Source organism: Muntiacus reevesi, chromosome 9, assembly GCF_963930625.1.
Source record: "Muntiacus reevesi chromosome 9, mMunRee1.1, whole genome shotgun sequence".
Taxonomy (NCBI): domain Eukaryota; kingdom Metazoa; phylum Chordata; class Mammalia; order Artiodactyla; family Cervidae; genus Muntiacus; species Muntiacus reevesi.
Window position 1 is genome coordinate 44357428 of NC_089257.1, and position 27768 is coordinate 44385195.

General features: G+C 51.4%; 1 protein-coding gene across 1 annotated transcript; it reads right to left on the minus strand.

Moving 5' to 3' along the window:
* Window positions 1-2148: 2148 nt before the first annotated feature.
* TRIM3 (tripartite motif containing 3) lies at window positions 2149-27417 on the minus strand. The gene is made up of 12 exons (XM_065944359.1): window positions 27240-27417; window positions 18695-18860; window positions 11943-12174; window positions 11565-11716; window positions 11177-11357; window positions 10166-10898; window positions 9926-10029; window positions 4659-4826; window positions 4306-4474; window positions 3982-4052; window positions 2841-2981; window positions 2149-2718 (listed from the first exon to the last, which is right to left on the minus strand). Exons 2-12 carry the CDS (start codon window positions 18823-18825, stop codon window positions 2566-2568), a joined length of 2235 nt encoding a protein of 744 aa, XP_065800431.1. The 5' UTR covers window positions 18826-18860; window positions 27240-27417; the 3' UTR covers window positions 2149-2565.
* Between the last annotated feature and the right edge of the window lie 351 nt (window positions 27418-27768).

Sequence of the window (27768 nt, forward strand, 5' to 3'; positions counted from 1 at the left end):
TCTCTCGTCTCTGGACTTAGAAGAATTGGGATGCAGCTCCAGGTACCCAAAGTGCTCACTGCTCTCAACCAACTCCTTCAAGATTTTCCCTGTCTATAATGGGCCTTCCTGCACAATCCATTCTTACTTCCCTCTGAATGTGTGTTTTTGTGTGTGCTCAGTCATATCCAACTTTTGCGACACAATGGACTGTAGCCCGCCAGGCTCCTCTGTCCGTGGGATTTCCAGGCAGGTATACTGGAGTGGGTTGCCATTTCCTCTTCCAGGGGATCTTCCCCACCAAGGGATCAAACACAAGTCTCTTGCATTGGCTGGCAGGTTCTTTACCATTGAGCCACCTCTGGTCCCTCCCTATGAATGATTATAACAATTTGCTTGTATTTATTGGGCACAAGTATGTGCCTGGCATTGTGCTAAACACTTAATTTGATTATATCAAATCATACATGAGACTTCCCTATAGCCCACAAGGCGTCCCTTTGATCTCTGAAAAGCCCCTATTGTCTTCCAGAGGTCCATGAACAGGCCCTCCCACCCTAGACCCAGGAATTGTGCTCAGTTCAGTTCAGTTCAGTCGCTCAGTCGTCTCCGACTCTTTGTGACCCCATGGACAACAGCATGCCAGGCTTCCCTGTCCATCACCAGCTCCTTGAGATTGCTCAAACTCATGTCCATCGAGTCGGTGATGCCATCCAACCATCTCATCCTGTCATCCTCTTCTCCTCCTGCCTTCAATCTTTCCAGTATCAGGGTCTTTTCCAGTGAGTCAGTTCTCCGCTCAGGTGGCTGAAGTTTTGGAACTTCAGCTTCAGCATCAGTCCTTCCAATGAATATTCAGTACTGATCTCCTTTAGGATGGACTGGTTTGATCTCCTTGCAGTCCAAAGGACTCTCAAGAGTCTTCTCTAACACCACAGTTCAAAAGCATCAATTCTTCAGCGGTCAGCTTTCTTTATGGCCCAACTCTCATATCCATATGTGACTACTAGAAAAACCATAGCTTTGACTAGATGGACCTTTGTCAGCAAAGTAATGTCTCTGCTTTTCAATACGCTAGGTTTGTCATAACTTTTCTTCCAAGGAGCAAGCGTCTTTTAATTTCATGGCTGAAGCAGTCACCATCTGCAGTGATTTTGGAGCCCAAGAAAATAGTCTGTCACTGTTTTCCATTGTTTCCCCATCTATTTGCCATGAAGTGATGGAACCGGATGCCATGATCTTAGTTTTCTGAATGTTGAGTTTTAAGCCAGCTTTTTCACTCTCCTCTTTGACTTTCATCAAGAGGGTCTTTAGTTCCTCTTCGATTTCTGCCATAGGGTGGTGCCACATCAGGGCAAAGTCTTGAGCTTCCCCGTGACCTCTTCTACCCAACCTTCCCAGGCCCATCACTCCCCAAACTGCCGAGTGCACATTCTCTGCCAGTTACCATGCTGGGTGCAAGGGGCCCGAGAATGAATGAGGTGCTACCACTTACCAGTTAGGGGTGTGACAGCTCCAGATTCAGGACTGGGCTCTGCCCTAACTTAGCAATAAAGAGCAGCTTCAGCCTTGGGTAGAGGGGGAGAAATCATAGACCCTACTTCCCAAATCACTGAAGGCTGCTGGTAATTATCTTTGGAATTGGCAGCCAAACCTTGGCACAATAGAGCTCAGGAGGGGGTGCTAGGACCCTTGTTCCACTGTAGGGAAAGGGCAGCAGTCTTGGCTTGAAGTGAAGGAGGATGAAGCAGAGCTCAAAGTCTTCAGGACTGAGTTTTCCAATGCCCCGAGTTTCCCATAGCCTCGGCTCGCCCCAGGTCCCTAACCCAGGCCTGCGCCTCAAGGATTGCTGTCATCCTTACATCTGTTCTCCCCACAGCTGCTGGCTGTGTTTGGGTAAGGGTCCTTTCTCAGCCCTAGAGCAGAGAACCAAAGACCTTCCTACTTCTGCAGGAGATGTGGGCCTGGGGACAGGCATTTAGAGGTGGCTGAGTTCCAGGGGCTCTGCCTCTCTGTTCTCTTCCCCTGAAGCTTCAAAACATCAGGGCGCATTTGGAATCTGGGTCCCCTAAGCCAGCTGCTTGCCCCTCTTTTCATCAAGAGCTGGTTGTACCCTCATCTCCCCTTCCAAGCCCCATCCTACATGAAAGCAACAAGACCATCGTGGTGAACACATTTATTTAATATGGGGGGTGGGGTATTGCTGCCTCTGTCAGTGTGTATAGGGTGGTAGGGAGACAACCAGAGGGACTTTCGCCCTGGAGTAAGAGGCTGTTCTGGCCCCAGGCTGGGGGGTGGGGAGCAGACTGAGGAGATGGGGAGGTGTGTAAGGTGGGGCGGGGAGGGTGAAGCTCTGCACACATCCTTGGGACCATGGTCCAGGCCCACCCAGTCACCAAAGCAAGAACCGAATAAATAAAGTGCAACCGTGGGGGGTTGGGAGGGGGGAGAGGGAGGGCACCGGGCACACCCACGCCCGCAGCCCACATTCAGTGCTGCCAGGTCTGGCCCACCTCCCGGCCAGACCATCTTGTCCAATCACCCCTATGTCCGTCCCTCCATGAGCCAGGCAGGGCCCCTGTGCAGCTACTGGAGGTAGCGATAGGCCTTAAAGCAGTGGTTGCCGGCGTCGGCCACCACCACATGGCCATCCGAGGTCAGTGCCAGGCCCTGGGGGCCATACAGTGGCTCTGCAGATGTGTTGATATAGGACAGAAAGGAGCCAGAGCTGTCGAATACCTGGGGAGGGAGTGGAGATCAGAGGGAGAGGCGAGATCAGGCAGATGAGCGGCATTTGGGGAGGGGGTTGCACGGGGCCAGCAGGAAACCTCCGCCTCATGCCACCCCTGGGCCTTCCTCACCTGGATGCGGCTGTTGCCCCAGTCGGCCACGATGATGTTCCCATTGGAGTCCACGGCTACCCCTGTGGGAGCGTTGAACTGCCCGTTGCCCTCGCCGTGGGAGCCAAACTTGAAGAGGAACTCCCCGTCGGCACTGTAAACCTGGCAGAGGAAAGGCCTGGGGGCTGGGGACCCCACCTCAGGCAGGAGGCAGGGCCTCGGAGGGGGATGGGGTGAAGGCCCAGGGCTGAGGACCCCGGATCTGCAGCTGGAAACCAGTTTCCTCTCCCTAGGCTTCACGTCCACGCATCCCACTGCCTACTGGACACCCCTGCTGACGTCCCTTGGGCAGCTCATCTTCCCCGGGAAGGCAGTTCATTCTCCTTCCCAGTGACTGGCAACACGCTGATGGCCACAAGTCACTCTCAACTCCGCCTTCTCCTGGGCCTGACCTCCAGTGAATTACCATAAGCCGCTGAGTCTGTGTCAAATCTGTACCCTATGCATACACTGCCACTGCAATGGTGCTCAGCTGGATTACTGCAAAAGACTGATCTTTCTGCCTCCAGTCTCTCCCCAGCCAGAGCGCTCTTCCTAAGACACACAAGATTGCATCACGTTCCTGCCTGCAATCCTTCAGTGACTCCCCATAACTCTCAGGAAGAGAGCAAGCCCCTGCAGGGAGTGAGCAAGCCTCGTTTCTCACCTGGCACCACTCCCCCCCCTTCAAACCTCACCTGAACTACCTGGTAAGAGTTTCCACCTCCTCGGCTTCTCCTGTTCCTGTCTTCTGGTTAATTCCCACTTGTGCTTTAGGTCATTTTCAGTCTCACTAAGTCACGTGCTCTTGCGATGCCCTCACCTAGTCTCCCTGCACTCCCGTAGCGCAGCATCTGTCACATCACATTAATTACAATATCCTGGCACCTTTTTCTCAACCCCACTAGACCAAAACCAAGAAGATAGGGACCATATTTGCTTTAACATAGTGATTATCCCCAGCTTCGGGCACAGGTCCTGGGACAATGCAGCTGCGTCACAAATGTTTATTGAGCAAAGGAATGATCTTGGGGGAGAAAGCAGGGAGGTGAGGGAGAATGGGGTCTTGCGGAGGAGGAAAGGATACTGGGACAGTGGTCATGGAGGGAGGGAGGACACTGACCTTCACTGAATGGTTATGGAAATCCGTCACTACAATCTCATTCTTGTTGTTCACAGCCACAAAATGGGGCCCTGAAAATACAAAGTGGGCTCTCTGGCAGTAAGCCGGGAGACTGAGCCGAGTGGGGAAGAACATTTGTGATGACAAAGCTGGGCTGTGAGGAGATGGTGGGGGTCTCTGGGGTGATGGTGTTAGGGTACGGTGGAGGGACGGGGTCCCCTAGGGCTAGAATATAGGAGAAGGGGTCTTTAGAACTGGGGCATATAGGGGAGCTCTCTGGGGCTGGAGTTTCAGGAACGAGATCTCTAAATCCTCCTCCAATACCTGCAAAGTGGCGGTCAGTGGCCCCGCGGCCCCCAAAACGGCCCACCAGCTTGCCATTGGGCTGGAAGGTGAAGACGCAGCAGGACTTGTTGTCGACCACAATGATATGTCCGTTCCGGTCTACAGCCACTCCCTTGGGGCCCATGAGGCGGCCAGCTCCTATCTTGGTCTGGAGGAAGGGGTTACCCGTTAGGGGCTGCCTGGTGGAGAGAGCAGTCCCAGCCTGGTGCCAAAACAGAACCTGAGGCTGAGGATGGATCGGCCAGTCCAGGCCCAGACCACCAGGAGGCAGTAGAAAGGTCAGCGAGGCTGGCCACCAAGGCTGCAGAGTAGAGTGACCGTAGGCCTCTCACCTTGAACTTGCCCTCAGGGGAGAAGATGCTGACCCAACGGTTGTCATAGTCTGCCACGATAATGTCTCCATTGGTGTCGACGGCCACACCCGTGGGGCGCTGCAGCTGCCCGGGTGAGCGCCCTCGGACCCCGAAGCGGAACTTGAACTGGCCTTCATTGGAGAAAACCTGGAGCAGAGGAGCGAGGGAGGGAGAGGGCAGGAGGGGAGAGACTGTGGGCACAGAGGGAAGGGAGCAAGATCCTGAGGGAGGAGACTCCCCCCCATTCATTCATCACTCAACCAGCACTTCCTGACACCCTGCTGGGGGTACAGGGCAGAATCAGACAGGGCAGACCTTAGGGGACATGCAGCAGAGGTGTGACTGGGATTGTGAGGATGTGAACGGGGTGACAGGTGGTCAGGAAAGGCTCCAAGAGCAGGGGCAATCTGCGTTAACAGCCTCATGAGGATGCCAAGAGATGAGCCAGAGTTGGCGAGTAAAGGAGGAGGAAGAAAGGTCTTTAAGCTGAGTCAACAGTATGTAAAAGGCAGAGTGCAATATGTGCAGTACTTGAGTCCAGCCTGGGCATTACTTGTCCAGTGTGGCTGGACTGCAATGGGCATTTCCGTAAAGAACAGAAGGCGGCTTTATTCTGGATATGATGAGAAGTCACTGAAAAGTTCTGGGCAGGAGAATGACAAGATCTGACTCTGTGCTATAATATGAAATATATTTGGGTTTTTTTTTTTGTCTTTGTCCCCAGTGCCTGGCACAGAGCTCTTCAAACCCTGAAAAAATTTCCTGATCAGTAGCAGTGTCTTTTGTCATTCACAAGGAGCCCCTTGTGAGTTTATGCTAACGAGGGACTTAGAGTGGGACCCCTAGATAGCTTGGGGATGAGACTGGTCACCAGAAAGACCATTTGATCAAAGGGTCAGAACTTTCAGCTCGGCCCACCAACTTCTGGGAAGGAGAAGGGGTGGGGAGCACACAGTAAGCTCTATAAATCCTCTTGAACAACAAGATTCGATGAGCTTCCGGGTTGGTGCCAGGAAGGTGTGTTCCCCAGTTCCACAGGGACCAAAGCTCCTACACTAGGAGACCTCACCCTATGTACCTCTTCTCTGTCGGTTCACCTATATCTTTTATAATACCCTTTATACTAATAAATGATCTGATAAACATAATTCATGTTTCTCTAAATTCTGTGAGCTGCTGTATCTAATTATTTGAACCCAAGGAGTGGGATGTAGGAACTTCCAATTTACAGCTGGTGGGTCAGAGTATAGGTGACAACCTGAACTGTCGATTAGCCTCCGAAGAGGGCCATCTCATGGGGCTGAGCCTTTAACCTGTGGGGTGTGATGCCACCTTCAGGTAGTATCCGAATTGAGTTAAATTCATAGGATCGCTGGTCAGTGTCCACTGAGAATTGGAGAACTGCTTAGTAGTGCTGGAAAAAGCCCATGGAGCTTTTTAAGAAAGAGCACATGAGTGATTTCCCTGACAGTCCAGTGGTTAATATGCTGTGCTTCCACTGCAGGGGGTGAGAGTCTGATCCCTGACTGGAGAACTAAGATCTCATACATCACATGGTATGGCCAAAAATTTATTTTAAAAGGAGTAAAAAAAAAAAAAAGAGCATTCTGGCTGCAGGGAGACGTCGAGACTGGAAATTGCTGACTAGACAGAGGTGCTGCAGTGATCCAGGGGAGAACTAATGCTGGCTTGGACTAGGGCACTTGCTGGAGGGAAGTAGATGGACTCAAGAGACATACGGTAGAAGACTCAACAGGACTTGGTAGCAGACAAGAAAGGGTTAGGTGAGGGTTGGGGGAAGGGACAAGGATTAGCCCCTCCAGGTTATGCGGCTGATAAAGTAATCTGGACAGAATAAACCTTTCAACCTCTCACCCCTGCTTCTACTTCCCCCACCTTAGCAACATGGTCAAGTGTCCCCATCCTTAAAACAATACTTTAATGCTCCTCTTCTCTATAGCTAAGCCTCTTGCTTATTCCTCACAGCCAAAACATCTCTCTCTGCCTAAGTCTCTGTTATAACTCTAGGGACACAAGGTAAATCAGAGCCAAGAGCAGCCTTGCAGAACTCAAGTTATAGGCCTTGGCCTTGCTCTTGATCCAGACTTCTTCCCTCTTTAGTGGACCGAGGTCCCCACACCTGCGTCATCCTCACTTTTCAAGCCTGCTGGGATGTTGGAATTGGGCCCACCTATGGACATCACTTCTTCCTGAGATGGACCTTCCATCATGCCCTCCCTGTCTGATCAGAACAGCCGCTGGGTTCTGCCCTGGTCCTGTGCTGGGACAGCACTTGCAGCACAAGAAGACAGGCACTACGGGCTGAAAAGCTGTTGCGACAGAGACAGAAAGTTACAGCCAGATCAGCAGTGAAGCAACACATCTGCGTCCTTCCCTCCGAGCAGCTTCGCTTCTATCTCAACACTGAGGCTTTACGGAGGTCTTACTCTTCTCATCCTGTCCTATCCTACCCCTTACAACTGGCCAACTCCAATTCATCTTCCAGTTCTCAGAATTCCCAGGTCACTTCTTCAGAGAAGCTTTTAATGATCAATTCGACTACCTGAATCAATATATACATATAAAGTTAGGTCTCCATGATACACACTTTTTCTCTCTTTTCATAACAACTGTCACTTCTGTAACTAAATAACTGCTAAGTAGCCTTGTTCCCTTCTAAGGATGTAAGCCCTAGGTGGGGCATGGACCGTGTCTATTTTGTTCGCTGCTGCATTGCAGCACTGATATAGCAACTGGCGCAGAGCAGACATTCAACAAATGAATGAATCCATCAGCTCACTCCCAGACCAGAACTGGACACCTCTCCTCGGGTACTGCAGTTGTCTCAAACTCACCACACATGAAAGTGTGAATTCATCAACTTATTCCCAGGCCCGCTTCCGAACAGCAACACCACCTACCCAGGGCACCAAGCGCCGCAATTCTTGATCCCTCCTTCTCCTTTGATATCTGATGGCTCATCAAAACCTGCCATATTTGCTTCCTTATCTCTAGAATCTACCAGTGCCCTAATTTGACCCTTAACATCTCTCTCTTATGCCACAATAGCAGTAAGCAACTTCAGGACCTGAGTCTACTTGGGTGAGAGGCTAAAAATAAAACAAGCAAGTGATTCTAGTAAAGAGTGAAAAGGGCCATGGCAAAAGGCTGAGGGAGCTCAGAGGACAATGTGATTAACATTCTGCCTGAAAGAAATCAGGGTGCTTTCCACAAAAGAGCTGATAAAATTTCTGGACTTAGACAATTAATTACACAAGGAGGTAATACAGCCAAATCAAATCCTTCATTCAAAAATCACAAAATGTTTTTTCTCTTCTGTCAGCTGATGCAGATTCAACACAAGGAGATTTGTCTTGGCTGCCACCATAGCCAGCTCCAAAGGAGGAAAAGTTCACAAGGACTCCAATCCTCATGAACCAAGGGGGGAGTCACAGTCCATCTGGAAGCCTGGCCCATACCAGACCTGAGGACACCAGAGTGAAAGCAGCAGAAACCCAGCTTTAGAATTGAAAGCCAGGCTCCTAGCAGCTATGAGGTGGCTGGGGCGGGGGGGCAGGGCCAGGAGGATTGCTGCAGGGGAAGTATTTGGAGCGAGGAGGGGGCTGCACTAGGCCCTCCCTCTTAAGTTCCCACCTGGAAACAACGGACAAGCACAGTCCCTTGTTGGGGAGACAAAGTGACATGTGTGTCCACCCCAGGAGAAGTTTCCCCAAGCTCAACTTTTGTGCCAAAAAGCACCCTTGGCATACGGAGGAGGAACCGAGTGGGAGGGTGGAGGGTACACAGCAGGCCTCATCCACCTGTTCTACTCCACGATATGCAGGATGGACCCAAATGCTTCCCTGTGCTGACCTGAGCCTCTCCTTTCCTCTGCACTTAGCAACAGGGTGGGAATAAAGGCAGGCTAGACAGGCTGAGGAACACACTCATGCAAGAGTCCCTGGCTCCTTCAGTCTGCTAGGAGGAAAGCAAGGGCCAGGTGGAGCTGAGCCTCAGGTGACAGACCTTTGGGAGAGCCGTATCTGTGACGGGGTACTCAGGCAGAGGGTCAGGAGAAGTTTAAATGCACAGGTGTGAAGTAAGGCTCAAGGACAAGTTTTGCTGTCTGACAAAATGTTTCCAAGAACTGAAAGTTTATAGTAGTTAGAAGCAATCCTGTGCAGTATCAAAATCAAAATCCCATAGCTTCTGCTCCCAAACCACTTACAGCGTGAACTCAGATACTTCACTCCTAATATAATCTCCCTCCAGCCCCCTGAACAGCCTCCTCCAGCACCTTCCCACCTCCTGGCTTTTGTTTACAGCCCCCACCTGGACAATGATACTGTTAACAGCAGCTAACGTTAGAAGGTTCACTCAGTGTCAAGCACAGTACATTATGTCAGGCAGCCCTCTGAGGTATTCTTTTCCTAATTTTACACATGAGTTAACCAAAGCTTAGAGGGGTCACATGACTTGTCAGTAAGTGGCAGAACTAGGATTCAAGCCCAGGTGTCTGGTTTCAGACCTTGAGCTTTGAACTGAGCTGCTGCGTCTAGCACGCTGGTGATTGCCACTAGGCTCTGCCCGCTCCTAGGCTCACTACAAGGAATAGAGAGAGAAAACCACATTTTCTAGCTTTCTGGAGCCCAGACTGCAGCAGAGACCATGTCCCCTTGAGTGGTGGATGGTCCACTCAGGTGCGTGAGGCACTAGGAGGGCCAGTGCACCTATGAAAGGCATTACGTTCTAGACACTGGAAGGCACCGCTTTCACAAGTTACCCTTGTTTGACCGTCTCGTCAACTGGACATTTGCAGAGACTAGCACAGATGACACACAGGCACGTTGAGATAGTAGGGGAGGTGCGGACCTGCATCCTGACCACATGGTGGTGGAAAGGGCAGGATGTAAGCCAGCCAAGTAGAGACTCAAGGGGAGGCAGAGGGGAAGGAAGAATGAGCCAGATCTTCGGGGTCCAGGAGCCGGTCTGGCCTGACCACAGCCTGGCAGGTAGAGGCTGCCAGCTCAGTAAACCCTGGTGCCTAACTGTAAAGTTGCTGGTTACTGTTGTGGCCAGTGAGGTTGGGGTGGCAAGTGGCTGGGTGAGGGGTGGTGCTATGATTCATTGTTCTTTAAGGAAGGGTACTATCTGCAGGGTTTCACCTTTCCTTCCGGAGATACTCTTTCTTTTTTGAGTAGGCCATAGCCTGAGAACCTCTATTTTGGTGTTAGGGAAGAGCTTACCTGGATACATTGGTTGTTGCTGTCTGCTACCACTATGCGGCCGCTGCTGGCTGCGGATACACCCTGTAAATTGGTGAATTCACCCTTCTCCCTTCCACGACTCCCTGTGGGGAACAGATGGAATGGAAACAAACAGACAAAAATTCTCACTGAGGTCATTTTGAGCCTCTGGCCGCACCCATTCCGCCCCCTGTCCGCCCCGCCCCGCCCCTTCTGGCTCAGCCCTCGGCCCCGCTGTACCGACTCGGAAGACTAGCTCATCCTCGATGGGGTTGTCCTTCCGTTTGCCGCCCGTGCTGTACATGGAGCTGGGCCTTCGCACAGCCTTCTGGCGCACGTGGCTGCCCGGGCCGCCAGGAGACTTGACGCGGCGCTTGACGTCGTCCGGGGAAGGTGGCAGGTCCCCGGGGCGCAGGGCACGCACGCGGAAGGGGCTACCGCGCACCGGCTGTCCGTAGAGCAGCACCGAGAGGAGCAGCTCGCCTTCCGTACGCGCCGTGTACACCAGCTCGTACGTGCCATTCTTGTGGTCCACCACGGGCACCGGCAGGCGCGTGCCATCCGGGCCGGTGATCTCCGCACGCAGCTCGGCGCTGCCCGTGCGCACCAGCCGCCCATCCTTGTCTTTGGTAGTGACGGTGAGCGAGGCGGGCTGGCCCACCAGCGCCTGGCGCAAGCCCTCGCCCGTGGCCACCGTCTCATGTGCAGTGGCACTGGTGGTGAGCAGTGCGCCCAGATTGAGCACCGATCTCCGCAGCCCGTCGACCTCGAGGACTAGTTCCAGCTGCGCGTTCTCGTGGGGCCGCTCCGGGAAGGCCTGCGCCGCCAAAGCCGCCAGCCGCTCCCGCATATGCTTGCGCACCAGCAGCACCTCCGGCGCCGAGCCCAGGCGCAGTGCCTGCTCCGCGAAGCTGCAGCTGCTGCCGATGTGCTCCTGACCCTGACGCAGCGTGTCTAGCTGGGTCTGCAACACCTGAGGAGGGGTTCCGGGAGGTTTGGGTGAGCAGACTGGTGTGGTGGGGGGACGGCTGGGAAGGGGGTGTTTCTTGTGATTCCTGATGATTGTACTATGGCATGAAAGAAATACCAGAGGGTGAGTATGGACAAAGGACAGATGCCCGCAGCACCTACTGACCACGTGAGGAGGTGGCAAGCAGAGGCCAGGGGAAGGTGTGCACAGGTGTGGAAAGGCAGGGAAGGCAGCAGGCCGTCTCAGGATGGACGGAGGTGGGAAACGGTGAGCAGACGCACCTTCTGCTTGGCCCCACAGATGGCCTCCAGGTCGCTGACCAGAGCCTGCTTGCGCTGCTGCAACGCTTGCTCCAGGTCCTCGAAGGCTGAGCTGATCTGGGCCAGGGCCTCTGCCTTGCGCTCCTGCAGCTGCTGGCTGATGCCCCCGACTAAGGCGATAGCTGCGGACAGCTGTGGCAGTCTGGGGAGGGGGAGCATCTCATACTGGGGCTGCTTGAGGGTGCCCGCGCCAACCCGTTCCTTCTCCCTGGGGACCCTACCGCTGCCCTGGGCGAATTCCCCTCCCTGCCACCTCCCCGTATCTCCACCCTCCCCAGGGTCTCTCTCTGCCCCTGTGAAAGCACCACCCCAGAGGGCTCCACCAGCCCGCTTCCCGCCAGGCGCCTACCGGCCGCGCACCGCCTCGAGCTGGCGCTGCAGGGCCGCCTTGTGCTGCTCCACCACGTCGCGCAGCAGCACCGTGCCGTGCTCCCGGTGCTCGCCGGCGCGGCACTCCCCGCACATGGCCGTCTCACAGGCCTCACAGTAAAACTCCATCGTCTGGCGGCATAAGGACTCCAGTCAGGCACCCACTAGACACCAGACTTCTTTGTCCCCTCCCCTCCCCCACCTGCCCGCCTTGCCTCTCACCTTCCAGGTGCATCCCCTTACCTGGACCACTTTACCCAGAGAAATACCCTCTCACCCACAGCCTCTCAGCCCCCTCCCCGACCTCTCCTGCCCCTCCACCCCAAGTCCTGGCCTCACTGGGCCTGCTTGGGCCCACCTTGCCTTCATGGTTGGGGCAGGAGAGGGGGCGGCCAGCCACTGCGCTGAGGGGGTGGGGGTCCTCGGGGTCGTGGGCCCCATCAGGTGCCTGCTGCATGGCCTCCATGAGGCTGCTGATGAAGAAGTTGTTCTGCAACGCGGAGACGCCCTGCTCGGGGAGGATGGACGTCTGCCGGCACACGGGACAGGACAGTGTCAGGCTCTGGGCAGGGATGTAGTTCTGGAGGCATCTGGCCAGGGAGGAGGGGGCGTCAGAGGAATGAAGGGGTGAGGTGGTGTCAGCACACTCCTCCTCTCACCTGCTATGGGTGCCAATCCCTCTCCTCACAGGTGCGCTTTACATTCATTTGGAAACCGCTCTGGTTGGCACACGCATCCTGTCCTGCCAGCAGGGGTAAGAGGCCTCCTCTCTCACAACTGAGTGGAAACACACCCCTGACGTCTCTCAGAAGGGCAGACGTATCCGCATTCCTCGCAGGGTGCACAAACACAGGTTCAGCTTTCACAGGTGTTTACAAACCCTTCTCACAGAAAATGTGCGACTGCCTGTCCCCACCCCCCTGCCATTAATTCATTAAACATTTATTGACTGCCTACTCTTGCCAAATTTGTGCCAAGCTCTGGGAATACAAAGATAAAACACAGTGCCTACCTCTAAAATACTTCCAGTCTATAGAGGAAAAGAAAGTAACAAAATTAGAGTTTGTAGAAGTAAACAGTGTGATGATTAAAAGCATGGGTCCTGAAGTTAGGCGGCCTGGGTTCAATTCCCAGGTCCGTCACCTATTATGCTATGTGACCCCTGACAAGTTACTTAACTTTTTATGTACTAAGGACCCCTCCTTTGTAAGATGGAGACTGGACAGGCTTCACAAAGTACGCAGGATTAAATGTAAGGTGCTGACAACCCCATGACTCACAGAAAGTATATATTGTAGACTATTAGTATTTGTTGTTGTTCAGTCACTAAGTCGTGCCTGACTCTTTGTGTCCCCATTGGCTGTATCACACCAGTCCTCTGTCCTCCATTATCTCCCAGAGTTTGCTCAAATTCATGTACGGGTATTAGTATTACTGATCATTAATATAAGGAACACAGGGACTTCCCTGGTGGTCCAGTGGTTAACCCCCTCACTGTAGGGAGTCAGGGTTCAATCCCTAGTAAGGGAACTAAGACCCCATATACTGCAGCTAAACAGGGGCGCTACAGCTACTGAACCTGCATGCTCTAAAGCCTGCACGCCACAACTGGAGAAGCCCGTGTGCCAAAGACCCAGCACAGTCAAAACAAATAAATAAACATAAGGAACACAGAACATGTAGTAATAAAGAAATTCACAGAAGGGGCATCTGGCCAAGGGTGGGTAGAGCGGGTAGCCAGGAAGGGCAGAAGAGGAGGTGACATACGCAAAATCTTCAGGGACAAATAATTGTTCGTCTGACCAGAGGAAGCAGGGAGAGGAGGAAGGGGGGTCCAGAGACAGAAGGTGACCAGAAACAGCACAGTATGACTAGGACATTATAAGCAGTTCGAGGTGGCTGGAGAGGACTCCAAGGCAAGGAATGGTAAGGGAAGTCTGGAGAGAGGGGCAGGGTCCAGCTCATGGAGGGCTCCTGGGCCACACCAAGGAACTTAGAAGGTATCCCAATGGCAGGAGGGAGTTGCAGGAGCATGACAAAGCCAGGTTTATGCTTTATCAAGCTCCTCTTCACTCTCTCTGTGTGGAAGGTGACTATGAATATGATGGGACAGCAGACAAGCAGTGGTAGCATCTTCTCCCTTAGCACCCAGCTACCATTTATTAGGTGCAATGTGCCACGTACTGTACACTCGATGATTGTTAACAGACTCAGAAAGGTTAAGTGCTCCAAGATAACAAAGCGAGTGAACACGAGAGGCAGATCCAAGGTAACGCATGTGCTTATGCAAGATACTCTTGTAATAGTCTAGGCAAGAGGTGAGGAAGACCTGGATTTAGGCACGAGCAATGTAGACCAAAGGAGAACAGAGGATGAGATGGTTGGATGACATCACCAACTCAATGGACATGAGTTTGAGCAAGCTCCGGGAGATGGTAAAGGACAGAAAGCCTGGTATGCTGCAGTCCACCGGGTCGCAAAGAGTCCCGACATGATTGAGCAACAGAACAGTAACAATGTAGACAAAAATGGAACAAATTTGAGAAGTGTTTAAGAAGTCCAGCCAGTGGGAGGTGTTGTCTGATTAGATATGGGGAGTGAAAGATGAGCCTGGGTTGACTCCCAGGATCCTAGCTTAGACGACTAAGTGGATGGTGGTGCCATTCACCACGATGAGAAACACAGAAAGAGGCCTAGTTTACAGGGAGGTTCAGCCTTGGCCTGATTGAGTTTACTGTAACACTGGGACATGCAGGCAGAGGGGATCCGTAGACAGCTGGGGAGAAGGCAGGTTAGAGAGAGAGGGAGGCCACCCACCTTCAGATGTAGCCATGGCAGAGGATGTGATCACCAAGAAGGGGATTACTGTGCCAAGAGCAGGACCCAGCAAATATTGAATGAGGAGAGCAAAGAGGAACGGGCAGAGACATAGAAGGAGAGGTGGTGTCAGGGCAGCCAAGTGAGAGAGGCAATTCCAGAAGCAGGGAATGAGTAGTCACCAGTGTCAAAAGCAGCTGAGTCAGGGAAGGCAAGGATGGGAAAATGTTGCCAACTGAAGAGTGAATGGGAGGTTGGAAGTTTGAGTAAAAAGGAGGTTGAGGGGTAGGATGGCACCTGGGAAGGACAGAGGGACAAAGGGGAGTTCTTATCTGTAATGGGGGGCTTGAGCATGTTTATAAATTGACGAGCCAGCAGAGGAGGGAGGGAAGAGACTAGAAGACATGGGACAAGGTCTGGGGATGGGAGAGTGGCTCAGGTTGGCTTGAAGAGGAGGAGTGGATGGATGGAGAGGGAAATGGAGGTGGCTGTACTTGAGCACCAGTGGCCAAAATTAGGATGCCTAACTTGCCTTAGGTAAGGTTAACGGCTGAAAACAAATGAGTGGGCGAAGGCGGGTCCAGGAGGACAAGGAGGCTAGGATTCAGCACTGAAGGGAGGAGGGGAGGGGTCTTACTAGAAACAGGCTTATAGCAGCTGTGTTTTTTTGTATGCTAAGTCACTTTAGTCGTGTCCAACTGTTTGAGACTCTATGGACCATAGCCTGCCGGGCTCCTCTGTCCATAGACTTCTCCAGGCAAGAATGCTGGAGTGAGTTGCAGTATCCTCCTCCAGGGCATCTTCCTGACCCAGGGATTGAACCTGTGTCTTTTAAGTCTCCTACATTGGCAGGCAGTCTCTTTACCACTAAAGCCACCATGTTTGGAGATCACCAATTTGTGGAGGGAAGATCTGACTGGTGCAAAGTTTCCCATATCCTCAATCTCCCCTCTTAATGTTGTCTACACCTCTTGATCTGAATTAATCATCTTATTTATTTAACAAACACTGTGTGCCAGGCACAGTTCTAAGTGCTTCACAAATATTAACTTATTTGTGACCTAGTTTCCCCTTCAGTCTTCTCAAGTTGAGGGTGGTTTTGGTCTCATACTCCACATTCCTCGGGGCCAGAAGGTGGGTTGAGTCCTCCCCACCCCCAACGGGAACATTTCTAAATTCTCCTTCTTCAGCTCCTTGGAAGCTCAGGCCTTCTGTCTACAACACTCCACCTTGCTGTTGTCTCTGCTGACTTAATGGTTGCTTCCCCATTGGCTGAAGTCTTTCTCCTGGCTCACTCTCTTCTTCTATTACTCCCCTCCCACCCCAACACACACTCCTGCCCTTATTCTCAATGACTCTGACATCCACAGAGTAATTCACCCACCATCAAGATTTCTTAGTTCCAGGGACTTCCCTGGTGGTCCAGCGGTTATGACTTTGCATTCCCAATGTAGGGAGCATGAGTTCAATCCCTGGTCAGAGAACTAAGATCACATATTTATGCATGATGTGAGAAACAACAACAACAAAAAAAAGATTTCTTAGTTCCTAAACCTCTTTACCCCCTTACCCCCAGGATTTTTTCCTCTACTTAACCTCAGCTATCTACTCCCATGTTCCCAGTACCACCTATGTCTCATCAACTCTGAAGTCTGCATTTCAACCATTCCGTTTAGTTTCCCCTGTAGCTCTCTCCCAAGCTCACTGAATCTGGGGTTTACCCTGCAGAATACTTTTGAACTTATCAAGAACCCCATCCTATGTGTTGCTCATGCTTGGCTTATGATGGCTTCCTAACTGGATTCTTGTTTCCATTCTTGCTTCTGTAGAACCCACTCTTCCACAGCAGCCAGAATGAGCTTTGAAAAACCCAATTTATGTCACATTATTTCCCTGCTAAAGAAAATCCTCCAGGGTTTCCCACTGCCTTTAGAACAAACTTCAAACACTTTCCTAAAACTGCCAAGCTCCCCCATGAACTGTTCTGACTCTTCCCTACCTCACTTCAGCCCACTTTCCTCCTTACTCATGCATTCTCCTCTGGTCTCTGAACATGGCCCAATTACTCCTTCCTTAAGGGTTTTGGATGAAACAGTGCAAAGATGATCCCCATGCCTGGAACAACCTGCATATGCCTGTTTCCTGCTCATCCTCAGGTCTCGGATCAAACATCACTTCCTTGGGGAAGCCTTCCTTGATGACTCTACGTAGACTAGCCCCTGGCCCAACCACCTTCACCTGCTCCCTATTTATTTCCTGGAAAACAGTCCAAACTGTGACTCTCCTGTTTGATTATTTGCTTGCCTACTGTCCATCACTTCTCACTAGAGCATAAGTCTTTGAGAGCAGGGACCAAGGGATAAGTGAATGAGTGGTAGTTGGGAGAGAAGGCTCTGTAGTCAAACCTGGATTCAGACCTTGACTATTTAACTTGCTGCAGAGCCTTGGAAATATTTCTTAATTACTTAAGGACTCTGAACCCTAGTTTCCTCTTCTCTAAAAATGGGGATAATAAAGTATCTGTTGAAAGGATTAAGTAAATCAATACATGTAAATCACTTAGCCAGTCCCTGGCAAATAGTGAGCAATCAATACATGGTAGCTATTGTTATAAATTCTTAGGCGCTGATCTTCTTCCAGGAGTGCTCAGTGATCTGGGTGTAGGAGAAGGTGTGGAGACATATAATTACAGCTCAGATCCAGGATTAGGCTTCTGCCACATGGGTTTGGAAGAGGACAAAGGTGTATGGTCTGCATAGGATTCAGAATGGGTAGAAAAGACAGGGAGTCCAGGAAGGAGTGGGTGACTGGGAGAAGAGGGAGCTGTCAAAGGCATTAGACAGCTACATCCAGTCAAAGCTGGTGTACTGAAGGTGGAGTGATGGGAGCCAAGAGTGGGATGCTGGAGCTTGTGGCCACAGAAGAAGTGGCATTATTTTGGGTGATGGCAAGATCCAGGGTGTCTTTGGGAGGGTGTCTGACTGAAGTGGTATGGAGGGCATCCCTGGAGAAACAGTCAAGAACTAAAGGGCATAGGTAGGTAGTGAAGTCAGCCAGGCTGATGTAAGAACAGACAGGAAGGCTGAGACTATTTCCAGCTGATGAAGAGGAGACAGAGCAGTAGAGCTGGAACCTGAAAGAGCAGGACTGAAAGGGAAGAGCATCCCTGGGGCAGAGCCAGGTTCAGTGAAGGGGTTGAGGGGGCGGGGTTGGGTGGAGACAAGACCCAGGGATCTGGTAACTTACTGCAGAGCAATAAGGGATGTGGCTGGAGAGAGAATACTGTCAAAATACAGATGTGATCATGCATGAAACCCTTCAAAGGCTTCACGTGGCTCTCAGGGTAAGAACAAAATTCCCCAAGAGGTCCGCAAAGCCCCTCTCGGTCTGAGCTCCAACTCTGTCCCAGGCCACTCTCAACTGCACTCGCTATGCTCCAGTCTCACCAGGCTTCCTCTAGAGCCTCTCATCTGATGCAGTTCCTCATGCCACATGGCCTCCCCGTGTTCTGCCTTCTGCCTGGAAGGCTCTGACCACTCCTTTCACTCAGTTAACTCCCATCCAGCCTCCGGATCAGACCTCAGGGAAGCCTTCTCGATTCTCTAAATTCTAACAGATCCCATCTGAGCACTTTATTTGCAGTACTCACTCAGGGTGCAATATTACATTTATCTATATCAATATTACACTTATCTGCAATATTACATTTATCCGGCTGTATGATGATTTGATTACTATCTTCCTCCTTCACTATACTGTCAGCCTTTTAAGAGCAAGTATCATATCTGTTTTTGCTTATCACTGCTTGCCCAGCACCCAGGACAGGTCTGGTTCATAGTAGTTGCTTGATAAATATTTGTTGAGTGAATGAATAATAGACAGAAGCCCAGAGGCTGGGAGGGGCTGCCTTTCACTCAGTACCTCAGGACGACAATGAGGATGGGCAGGGAGGATAAACCTAGCTTTGCACATCCTCCCACTGGTCAGAAATTTCTGGTGCCAGAGCTGGTTGAGAGCCTCAGTTCTGTTTGATTTCTCTGGTGATGTTGAAGGCTGCCTCAGGGTTTGGGCAGAGGCACAGAAGGCCCCGTTCTAGGCAGGATGCACAGCCCAGTGTTAGGAAACCACTGGTCCCCTCGCAGGCCCAAACCTTCATCTCCTGTAGGTCGGGGTTCATCTGCTCCCCTCCACGTGTGCACACATCTCCCTCACCTCTTACAGGTTTACACACGCCACTCCCTTCTCCAGAGGGCGTGCAAGGTCCTCATCCCTCCCCGGTACACACCCCCTCACCTTTCACAGAAGGTGTGCAGGCAGGGCAGCACCTTGGGGCACCGGTACCGATCCAGGCAGATGCTGCACACCAGGAACTGCTTGTCCATCGGCTGGACCTCCGGGCCAGGGCTGTCCTCCCTCTTCGCCATGGTTCCCACGGGTGGCTCCTGCCACTCACACCAGCCTGTACCCAGAGAGATGGTCAGCACCAGGGAAGCCGGCACTCCCCCCACCTGATCGCCACCACCCACAGTCCCTGAAGAGCACTAGCCCCGTCTCTTCCCTGCCTGGAATGGAGCAAGGTGAAGTAGGTGGACTGGGAGCCCTCTGAGCCTGCTGCTCTGGTCAAAAGCACAGGCATCAGATTAGACGGATGCCTGTGCTTTTGACCAGAGCAGCACCCAGCTCAGCCCCTTCCCAGCTATGTGACCTTGGACAATTCATATATCCTCTTTGAGCTTCAGTTTCCATAATTTACAGTTATGGGAATACTAATCCCTACTTCAAATGGTTGTTTTGAGGATTCACACTTGTGTCCGTCAAGTGCACGTACAGGGATGTCCATTTTCACTGACACACCCACCTTTATCTCCTTTGCCTTCCCTAAACCCTCCCCCAGGAGGCTTTTCTGATAGAGTGTCTCTCCTCTGGCCACCCGCAACCCTTCTAGCTGTTCTCTGACCCAGCTCCCAGCACAACTGCCCAGGGTCACATTCTTCTCCACATCCAATCAGTATCCAGGTCTCATGGATTCTGCCTCCCAAGTAACGTATCCCCTTTACTCCAAATGCACAGATACCACTCTCAATTCATGCTGCCACCCATCCTCTCCAACGATACAGCAACAACCTAACTGGTGTCCTGGTCTCCTTGCCTGTTTCTCATCAATCCCCCTTGCAGCCAGAATGAAGCTTCTAAACACAGATTCCATCTTGTCACTAACTCCCTGTTTAAATTCTTTCAATGGTTCCCCATTGTCCAGAGGACAAAGTCCAAACTCCTTAAAATGGCCAACAAGGCTTAGCTTTGTCTGGCCCATACCTCCCTCTACAACCTCACATCTCATGATTCTGTGAGCAGTCACACTGGTTTCTTTCCAGTTCCTGGAAAACTCATTCTCTTTTGCTTCTGGGCAGTCACACTTTCTGTTCCCTCTGCCTGAGATCCTCTTCTAACCCCTACTTTGTCTGACTAATTTCTCGCTTATCTTTCAGGTCTGTGTGTAAATGTCACTTCCTCCAGAAGGCCTTCCCTGATTTCCTGGGGTCTGGATGAGGTGCTCCACCTTTGCTCCATTCTGCACCCTGTATTTCCTCCTTCTTGGCCCTTATACACTACACTGTAATTTTCTTGTTGTTTCTTGGTTTCCTCCACTGTATGCAGAGTTCTTGAAGAGAGGTATTACATTTTATTCATTTGTAATCCTAGCACTTAGCACAGAGTCTGATATTAGGATTGGTTTGTATTTATTGAAGAAATTCAGTAATTCAATAACTATTTACCAAGTGCCTACTTTGTACAGGCACTGGGGATAGAGTGATAAACAGAACAGATATGGTCACTGTCCTTGTGGTGGGGAGGTGGTGACAGATATTTTAAAAGTAAATAAATGAATATATACATACATACTAACTGGGGGAGGGGAGTGCTATACAGAAGAAAAGGATGCTATGAGAAAGTTATGAGATTTCAATTGGGTGATTGAGGAAGGCCTTTCCAAGCAGATGACTTTTAAGCAGAGCATTGAGGGCTAGAAGGTAAATGGCAGGGATGAGGGCAGAGGCATTAGGGAGTGAGGGAGGGAATTTATTCCAGGCTCAAGGAACAGCATGAAGGAAAGTTCTTAGGCAAAAAGGTCATTGAGAACCCAAAAGGACCACATGGTTAGAACAAAGGAATAAAAGACTGGAGGTAACTCTGGGAATGAGATGACAAAGGACCTTGATGTTAAGAATCTGGGTTTTATCCCAAATTGGGAGGGAAATGATGCAATTTACAAAAAAACAAAAATAAAAAGCTATTCTGGTGGCTACGAGGATTGAAGAAGAGCCAGGTGGAAGCAGGAAGACCCCTTGGGAGGCTATCCCAGTTCTTTACATAAGCTGATATTGGGTATTAGCAGTGTGTTAGTTGCTCAGTCGTGTCTGACTCTTTGTGATCCCGTGAACTGTAGCTCTCCAGGCTCCTCCATCCATGGAATTTTCCAGGCAAGAATACTGGAGTGGGTTGCCACTTCCTTCTCCAGGGGATCTTCCTGACCCAGGGATCGAACCCAGGTCTCCCAGTTTGCAGGCAGACTTTTTACCATCTGAGCCACCAGCCTATAAGCAAAAAGGTATACTGAGCTGAGAAATAACCATAAGGTTGAGTCAAAAGGATATCATGACTGACCAGATGTGGAGGGGAAAGGAATAAGGCAATAAGGACTCACAGGTTTCTCCCCTGAGCAGATGGTAGACTGTGCCCAGAGACACTGAAGCTGAGGAACTGATTTGGGCCATTCCATTTTAGCCACGCTATGCCTGAGATGTGATAACAGGTAGAGTTGTCAAGTAAGGCGCAGAATATAGGAGCTCAAGGGAGACGTCTGGACTGGTTTTGGACTTGGAAGTACTGGCATATTAATGATACTTAAAGCAATGGTGGGGCTTTCCAGGTGGCTCAGTGGGTATAGAATCCACCTGCAATGCAGGAGATGCCAGAGACTCGGGTTCGATCCCTAGGATGGGAAGATCCCCTGAAGAAGGGCATGACAACCTGCTCCAGTATTCTTTCCTGGAGAATCCCATGGAGAGAGGAGCCTGGTGGGCTACAGTCCATAGGGTCACAAAGAGACACAACTGAAGTGACAGCATGCATGCACACATGGCAATGATAATGGATGGGACCATCTAGAGACAGAGAGTGAAGAGTGAAGGAGAACCCAGAGGGATGGGAGGAAGATCAAGAGTGTATGCTGCTGCTGCTGCTACTAAGTCACTTCAGTCGTGTCCGACTCTGTGCGACCCCATAGACAGCAGCCCACCAGGCTCCTCCGTCTATGGGTTTTTCCAGGCAGGAGTACTGGAGTGAGTTGCAAGAGTGTATGGGATCAAGGAAATCCAGGAAAGAGGGTGACTCAAGAAAGAAGAAGCAGTGAAAGAAAATAAAGACCAAGAGTATCCAACAGATTTGGGTGTGGTGGAAAGGAAGGGGCAGAAGCTAAGTCAGAGTGATGGAAGGATGACTGGAGATGAAGAAATTAACACAGTGGATGTAAACCATTTAAGAGAGAAACATGGCCATGAAAGGAGGCAGAAAGATAATCAGACTACTTCAAAACAGGCAGTGACGAGGAGCAAGCCATCCCTTTCTGTGCCCAGCTCAATGTAGCATGGGCCTCTCTAAACACATTGTGAATGAAGAATGAATGAATGCAATGGGGCCAGTCCAGAGCCCTCTCCAGGTTTGTGGAGGGGCAGGAGAGAGGCTTGGCTGCATGTGTCTCATGTTTATGTGAGGGTGGGCATGGGTAGGGTGGAAGGCATCCCTGTGAGCATCCTCCCCTGATGTGGGCACTGGGATTCTGAGGTTCCTTCTCCAGATACGATGGGCTCTGAATCTGGAGACTTAATACAAAGACAACAACCCAGCAGGAAGAGGACAGATTGAGGGTTGGCGGAAGGGACAGGGCCAGGGCCAAGCTGATGCTTCTGTCGGCAAAGGGGAGGGCTGGGAGGAAGAGTAGGAGTGGTCCACCGGGCCCTTCTCAGGCAGCTGGAAGTCAGGCTCCGCCTCTCTCCAAGCCCAAGGGGCTCTCCCAGCCTGTCACACAGGGGCGGGGATTGGGCTCCATCCAGGCACTGACAGCTCCTCCCTCCCTTCCCCTTCCTGCTTCAGTTCCCCACCCAGACGTGCTGGGCACGCAGCTGCTTAGGTCATACCCACTCCCCAGCACCCCCAGCCCCCGCCCTGGCCTAAATCGCTAGGCTCCCTTCCTCTCCTGGGCTTCTACTCCACCACTCCCACCTCACTGCCCCCAAGGTCCTATAGGACATGGTTTAAATGAACTGTTTATCACAGCAGACACTCAGAAGATCTTGAACTCAGAGCTGAGATTTCACCCTGCTTCCTCAGGCTGCCTACTGCCATCTCTGCATCCCTTATCCTTCCCATCTTTTAATTGAGGTTTCCTCTTTCAGCATTTATTCAGCACCTCTGCTAGGTCTGGGGATACAAAGATAAATAGTCACAGCTTAGCCTTCATGGATTTCACAATCTAATAAATAAGAGTAGGTAGCCATTCCCTTCTCCAGCGGATCTTCCCAACACAGGGATCGAACCCAGGTCTCCAGCATTGTAGGTGGATTCTTTACCGTCTGAACCTCCAGGGAAGCCCAATAAATAGATTACTACAGTGCAATACGGTGAGGGCTATGATGGGGAAGGACAGATTGCTAAGAGTCACCTAACCTAAATCCTGGGCAGGGGAAGAAGGTACTAAAGGTTGGAGGTCAAGGGAATTCTCCAGAAGAAAAGGCCATTCAAGAGCTCCAGGATGGGTAAGAATTACAGAGGGCATGTCTTTTGCAACAGGAGACTGAATCAAGCACTGTGACAGGGGAGGGCTAAGAAATGAGATGGAGTGGTAAGCAGCAGTTAGATCACAATGCTTTGTTGGTCTTATTAAGGAATTTAGACTTTACCCTACACTGGTAGGGGATTAAGCCTTTATCCAAAGAGCAAAGGAAACCTTTTAGAGGCAGGGTGGGGAGGTGGAGAGGGTTTAAGTACAGGGTGAGGGAGAGAGGAGAGTAAATTTTTGACTGCAGTGTGGAAAAAAGATGAAGGGTGTTACAAGTTGAAAGTTAAGACACTGCCATGATATTCTAGAGAAGAGATGAGAGTGACCTTGATTAGTGGAGGAGCAAAGGGGAGGCGAGAGAAGTGGATTTCATAGCAAGAAATCACAGAACTTGGTGACCAGTTATTAGATGTGAATAATAGAGGGAGAAGAAAGAATTAGAGATGATTCATAGTTTTCTAGCTTGAAAACTCTGAAAGACAAGCAGTTTGAATGGGAGGGTGACAGGCTCAGTGTTTAGCAAAAGGAATCTGAGGTGCCTACAGGACTTTCGAGTGGAGATCCAGCTGGCAATTGGAAAGATAAGCTGGAGCCTAGGAAAGAGGTCTCGACTGGAGATAATGAATTTGGAGTCCTCGGTGTAGACATGGTGCCTGAAGCCATGGAAGTGGATGACATCATCCAGAGAGGGTATAAGATGAGAAAGCAGAGCCTGTGACTGTGCCCCAAGGAACTTCAACATTTAAGGAAGCAGAGCCTGCAAACAAGCTGAAAAGATGTGGCCAAAGAAGCAGGAGAATCAGGAAAGATATCCTGAAAGCAAAGGGAAAAGAGAGCTTCATGGATAAGAGAACAGTCTTCGCTGTGAAATGCTGCAAAGAGTTCCCATGATCTAAAGCCCTAAAGAAGCTTGTATTAACCCCAGGGAGTGTGGTTTCTAAGGACTGGAGGAAAGGAAGCCAGATCCAGGGGACTGAAGAGGAAGTCGATTGTGAGCAAATGAGGGCAGTCAGTGCTGATTCCACTAGATCTCTGACATCTGCAAAGGATGTGTTTCAAGGCTTTTCAGTTTCTCCAAATTCTCAAGCAGCATCTAATTTCCTCTAGGACTTCCCCCTACAACCTCACGGGAGTCCCAGTATACATTACTTACACAGCTGTGAGTAAAGGTGGGTGACCAAAGCTTTGTTAAACAGTGGCTGCAAGAGGCCAGTTACATTCACTCACTTCTGAAAATGACTTTCTCCTGTTCACTAGCCTCCAAGTGTACTTGATCATTTGAAGCCTCAGCAAAATGACAAATGCTGCAGGTTACTGTCTCTGGGGTTTCTCTGGAACAGTTGAAACCTTGGAGGATGTAAAGTCCTCAAAGCCAAGGAACCCTTGCAGTAAGACTGGCAAGGAATGAAAGTGATGAAATCTGCAGTACCACTCTCCTCGCCCCCTACTGCCAGACTGAGCGGTGAATGAACCATTCAATCAGCTGATCAACCTATCAAGCAATCAAATTTCCTGGGCACTCTGGACAAGGTCCTTAAAACAGTTACTGGAGACACAATGCTGAAACAGACATACTCCCTGTCCTTTACAAGTTCTCAGACTAGGGTGGGAATCAGACTTGTAAATATATAACCTACAATGTGATAAGTGTCATGATATTAACATATTCAAAGTACAGTGGCAGTAAACAGGAGGAAGTATCTAACTCTGAAGGTAGGGGAGGAGAATAAAGAAAACTTGCAGAAGAAGGAATATATGAACTGGATCCTAGGGGACAAACAGGATAAATACATTGGGAAAACAGTAAATCAAGGAACAGAAGCATGAAAAATTAAGAAGCATGGACCAGTTGGGCAAGAGAGCAAGACTCAAAAAGGCAGTGGCTGTACTTGATGTTATCAAGACCCACTTGATGTGAGTTCTCTACTTGCCTCTCTAGCTGCTCCTTCACTGTCCATTTCTTATCTGTCTAGTTCCTCAGGGCTTTGTTCTAGGGCTTTTTCTCCCCTAACTTTCATACTCTGGGAGATCTCACCATCTCCCATGGTTTCAGTTACCATCCACTTGCCAACAACTCCCAAAGTCTTATCTCCTATGCAGAAAACTTTTTTGAACCCAGACCTGTATATCTAGCTGTACCTAGGACAGGGATGATGCTAGAGACTAGTCTAAAACTGACTTCACTTTCCCCTAACCTATTCATCTTGCTGCATCTCTCATCTCAATAAAAGCCACCACCATCCATCTAGCTCCATCAGCCAGAATCCTGGGAGTCTTCTCAATTCCTTCTCATCCTTCAATTTTCAGATATACGCTATGACTATATCCTTGCTTCTGTTCCTAAAATGTGTCTTGGTTAAAAGTCAGGAGATTCAAGGGCTAGTCCTGACTCTCACTAACCTCACTAATGCACGGTAAGACCCTGGACAAGTTCCTACTCCATCCCCTTACTTGCAAATTCTGTGTGGGAGGGGGGGCATGTCTTTTTCTTCCCCAAATCTGAGATTCCCAAGGTTCTCTGTCCAGCCAAAGATCTCTACAGATTGTAATATGTGTCCATGATCAAATCCAACCTTGTACAACCTTGAGTATTTGATTTCTGGTTTTCACAGCAAGGTTAGGTGTGTTAGACAGTGGTTGTAGTTATCTACCTCTCTTGCTGAGTTGAGGTCACCAATGATACTCCTTCTGAACACCCTCTACCCTAGCCTAGCAAAATGATTTTGCCCTATTTTTCTGAACACAAGTGCTATACAAACTATGGGTCTTCGCTCAGGCTTTTCTCTCAGCAAGGATGCCATTGTCCCCTGAGTGGCTGAGGCAGCACCTGGCACGCAGAGGTGCTCAGTATATGTTGGTGACAAGAGAGCCATGTTTAAATCACTGCAGTTCCCTCTCACCAGACAGAGAGGCAAAATCAAAGGCAATAACAAGACAAGGGAACAAAGTTCCAAGGAAAAAGACCTCCACTCAACATAAAGAAGCTTCCCCATAGCAGAAGGTAGTAAGTGCTCTGTCACTGGAGGCATGCAAGCCAAGGGAGGCAGGGCACCTGTCAGGCCTGCAGCTGACTCCAATTCTGCAGCAAATCACAGCCCTGCTTAGGGGATGAATGGGCACTGATGAGCTGGACAGACAGGCAGGGAGAGACCTGTGAAAAAGACCTCTGCACCTGCTCCAGCCTTCCAGATCTCATCTTCCTTCAGGGGCCAGTCCTGGTTTATGCTTTCCACATTAGAGACCCTTGCACAAGAACAAGCTCAGGACCGGCCTTTAGCGGACTGACCTCCCTGGGGTGCAGCCTGCCCCTCCAACCTGCAACCATCTGTCCCTGCAGGATTGCAGCCCATGATCTGAAGCCAAGTCCAGAAGGGAGGAGGCCAGAACCAGGGAGGAGCCTGGGGTCCTCCAGGCGGGGCCCTGGCTGCATGGGAAACAGAAGGGTCCTTTCCTACAAGAAACAACCTCCGGATGAGGCTGCCCGTCCTGAGGCCAGGGCTAGAGGAGGAAAGGGTGTCCTCTATACCCGCCGATGGGCCTCTTGGTGCCTGAGGACGGAGGGGGTAGCAAGGGGTGGAAGTGTCTGCACCAGGGAGAAAGGAACCCTCAGACAAGCTGGGCCACTAGATTCCAGAGTCCCACTCAGCAACCCCACCCGCGCCCCCACCCCCCATCATCCTCGGCCGCACGGTTCGACACCCTCCGCCAACATACACAAGCTCCCAAACCCTGCGCTCTTCCAAGGAACCATCACCCATCCACCCGCGCCTCCCCCCTCAAACATGGACCTCACGTGAGCAGCCACAGCCCGAAGAATCCCCCCACGGCTCTCACGGACAGGGACACGCCTCACGTGGACAGAGACAGGCACAGCTTTTGAAAAGCATCTATGCCCCCACCCACAGCCACTCGAACAGACACATCACCGCTCCGATCCAGACCGGGACCCGGGCAGACAGGAACACAAACGCACCCCTGGGGGCCGCCCGTCGCACTCACCGCGGCCAGGCAGGATGGGAGGGCCAAGACCCGGACTGCGGCCACTCCGAGGAGTCCGCGGCGCTGCCCCTGCTGCCAGCGCCCGTCCGCCCGGCAGTGCCCGCGGCGCCGCCCCACGTCCCGCGCCTCCGCCTGTCCCCGCGCCGGCGCCGCCGCCGGACCCGCCGCACAGGCCGGAGGGAGGGGCCGGGGCGGGGCTGCAGACCAGCCGGGGGAGGGGTCGGCTCGGAGACCGAAGACCCACCCACGCCCCGCCCGCCGCCGCGGAGGCCCCGCCCGCCCCTACCCCACCCGCTCAGATCCCCCGACTCCCCTGAGGTTCCTGCAGGAGGTGCCTTCGCGGTCGGGCTGGGCAACCCTTGAGCCAGATCCCGGACCCCGGATCCCGGATCCTCGATCCCCGCCACCTGCCTCTGACTCCCGACGGTTCCAGGAAACGGCAGCCTAGTCGGTCTCAGGGACTGGGCGGACGCTCCATTACGAAAAGGCGGCTGGGCAGCAGGGTGTTCGGACTCTGGGAGCGGGTAAG